Below are 2,352 nucleotides of genomic sequence, written 5' to 3'. Positions count from 1 at the left end.
GTACATGAGGGGGCGCTGAGGTGATGGTGGGTGGGTGACGGTCGTGTTTTGGGAAGAGAGGGTTGGAGTGAGGTGGAGGGCGTGTGACGGTCGTTGGCGGGGGCTGGAGCGGGGTTGACGGGTGCGACGGATGGGGACTGTTGATGTGATTACGACGTTAAAGGATTGAGGCGGAGGCTGCGGGCTCATGCCGCAAGGAAATTTGTCGGCAGACAGAGGGGCGAGCATGATGAGAGGCTATGCCGGCACGAGCGGGGCGAACGACGCAAGCAACACTTGGCAGCAGCGCCCAGCCCGCGGCACGCCGCCTGCATCCCCCTGCCGCCGGCGCGCGCACCCGCGCGGCGAGCGTCGCGTGCGTGTCGCTCGGCTGCAGCGGCAGCGCCAGCCCAAAGTCCCCGACTTTCGCGGTCAGGCGGCGGCTGCCCGAGGCGGCCCACACGCGGCCGTTGGTCATGCCGCTGGTGGGGTCGCTGCTGCCTGTGAGGAGGACGTTGTGGGCCTTCAGGTCGCCTGCAGACAGGTGGGGTGGCGGTTTGATGGTGTGTGTGTGTGTGTATGCGTGTGTGTAAGTGTAAGCGTATGAGCGTGCGTCTGAGGGGTTGGGTGGGTGGGTGTGCACGAATTGTGTGCGTGAGTGGCCCGAGAGAGAGAGAGAGTGTGTGTGTGTTTGAGTGTGTGTATGCGTGCACGCGCGCGCCCACAGATGCGTGTGTGCGTGTGTGTGGACAACCCGGCCCCAGACCCCTCCTGCAAGCCCCAGCTGGCGCGAATTATGGCGGATGGAAACAGCAGCATTCCACGTGCCCAGCACTCGCAGCACCAGGGCAAGCAGCGCTGCGCAAGGGGCACGAATGCACACACGCACGTGTGCGCTCACACACACGCGCGCACACACGCACACACACACACACACACACACACACACACGCACACACGCGCGCGCACATACACATGCACTTGCCCATGCGCTCACGCCCACCACACGCATGCAAGCGCGCGCGCACACACACACACACACACACACACACACACACACACACACACACGAACACACGCGCGCCGAGCCCCCACCGTGCACGATGCCCTCGCTGTGCAGGTGCAGCATGGCGGACGCCACGTCGTGTGACAGCGCCAGCACCGACGACGGCGACAGGAACGAGCCCGGGGTGCACAGCAGCCCGCAGTCCAGCGCGTCACGCAGGGAGCCCTGCGGCGGGTGTTTGGTTTCGAGGGTTAGGGTTGAGGAAAGGGTGAGGGTGAGGGTGACGGTGAGGGTGAGGGTGAGGGTGAGGGTGACGGTGTTGGTGGGGGGGGGGCGCTCGGAAGGGGGTGCAAGCCGTGAGTCGCGTGGGCGGGGGCGGAGGGGAAGGACTGCGGGCGCCGAGGCGACCGGGCCGCGCCTGGGCCTGACGCCGCGGGCCGTGGCCACGGACCTCCCCAGCCTCCACCAGGACGGACAGCAAGCCGCGGATGCTGGCCCTTGCCCCCCCTGGGCGCTCGGAGGCCCCTCCCCATCAGCCGCGCACCTCATTGCAGTACTCCATGACCAGTTTGAGCGTCCAACCCGCGATGTCGGCCTCGCCCTCCGCGCCGCCGCCGCCGCCGCCGCCGCCGCCGCCGCTGCCCCCGCCGCCGCCGGCTGCTCGGGGGGATGAGAGGCTGTCGCCGCCCTGCATGCCGCCGACGGCGCTGACTAGGGTGGGGTTGAGGTAATAAGTGTACACCTGTGGAGAGGCGTGAGTCAGAACGCGTGTGAGGGTTTGAATGTGAGTGGGAAAGAGTGAGTGAGTGTGTTAGAGAGAGGGTGTGTGCGTGTGTGTGATAAAAGGGGAGAACATGAAAAGGGCTCATAGGCCGCTGGCCACAGCTCCAAAACACGCAGCAGCTCGTGCTCGAGCGCTGTTCCTGTCAAAAACCCCATGCGCCGCTCATCAGCGCGGTCGCCGCGACAGCCACCCACAACACCCCTCAACCTCTGAGGGTATGGAAGCCCCAAAGCATCCCCATCCACCGGTGTTCAGACATTCAAACCCTCCAAGACCAAGAAGCCGAACAGTCAGACCCCGAAAGCCCCCGCGGCCACCTGCACGACGTTCGGATGACTCATCGTGCTCGACAGGACCGCCTCCATGATCGCCATGTGCGGCGCCGCCCCCTGCCGCCCCGCCTTGCCGCGCCCCCGCCGCCGCGCGGCGCCGGCGCCGGCGTGGCCGTAGCCGCCGGCCTGCAGGCCGAGTGTTTCAGAGTGGTCGAGCAGCGCGTCGGCCGGCAGCTGCATCACTTTAACAGCCACCTTCTTGCCGCGCCACATGGCGAGCCACACCGCCCCGAAGCTGCCCGTCCCGAGGA

The 2,352-nt window shown here is 66.9% G+C and overlaps 1 protein-coding gene across 1 annotated transcript; it reads right to left on the bottom strand.

Moving 5' to 3' along the window:
- Positions 1 to 157: 157 nt before the first annotated feature.
- Positions 158 to 2,314, bottom strand: MNEG_16370 (hypothetical protein; the record flags this gene model as incomplete). Its single annotated transcript, XM_014035160.1, has 5 exons — positions 158 to 184; positions 338 to 513; positions 1,075 to 1,210; positions 1,530 to 1,727; positions 2,066 to 2,314. 5 exons carry the CDS (start codon positions 2,312 to 2,314, stop codon positions 158 to 160), a joined length of 786 nt encoding a protein of 261 aa, XP_013890614.1.
- Between the last annotated feature and the right edge of the window lie 38 nt (positions 2,315 to 2,352).

The sequence above is a fragment of the Monoraphidium neglectum genome, assembly GCF_000611645.1.
Source record: "Monoraphidium neglectum strain SAG 48.87 unplaced genomic scaffold scaffold06293, whole genome shotgun sequence".
Classification (NCBI taxonomy): Eukaryota; Viridiplantae; Chlorophyta; class Chlorophyceae; order Sphaeropleales; family Selenastraceae; genus Monoraphidium; species Monoraphidium neglectum.
This window is presented reverse-complemented; position numbering and strand designations above follow the sequence as displayed.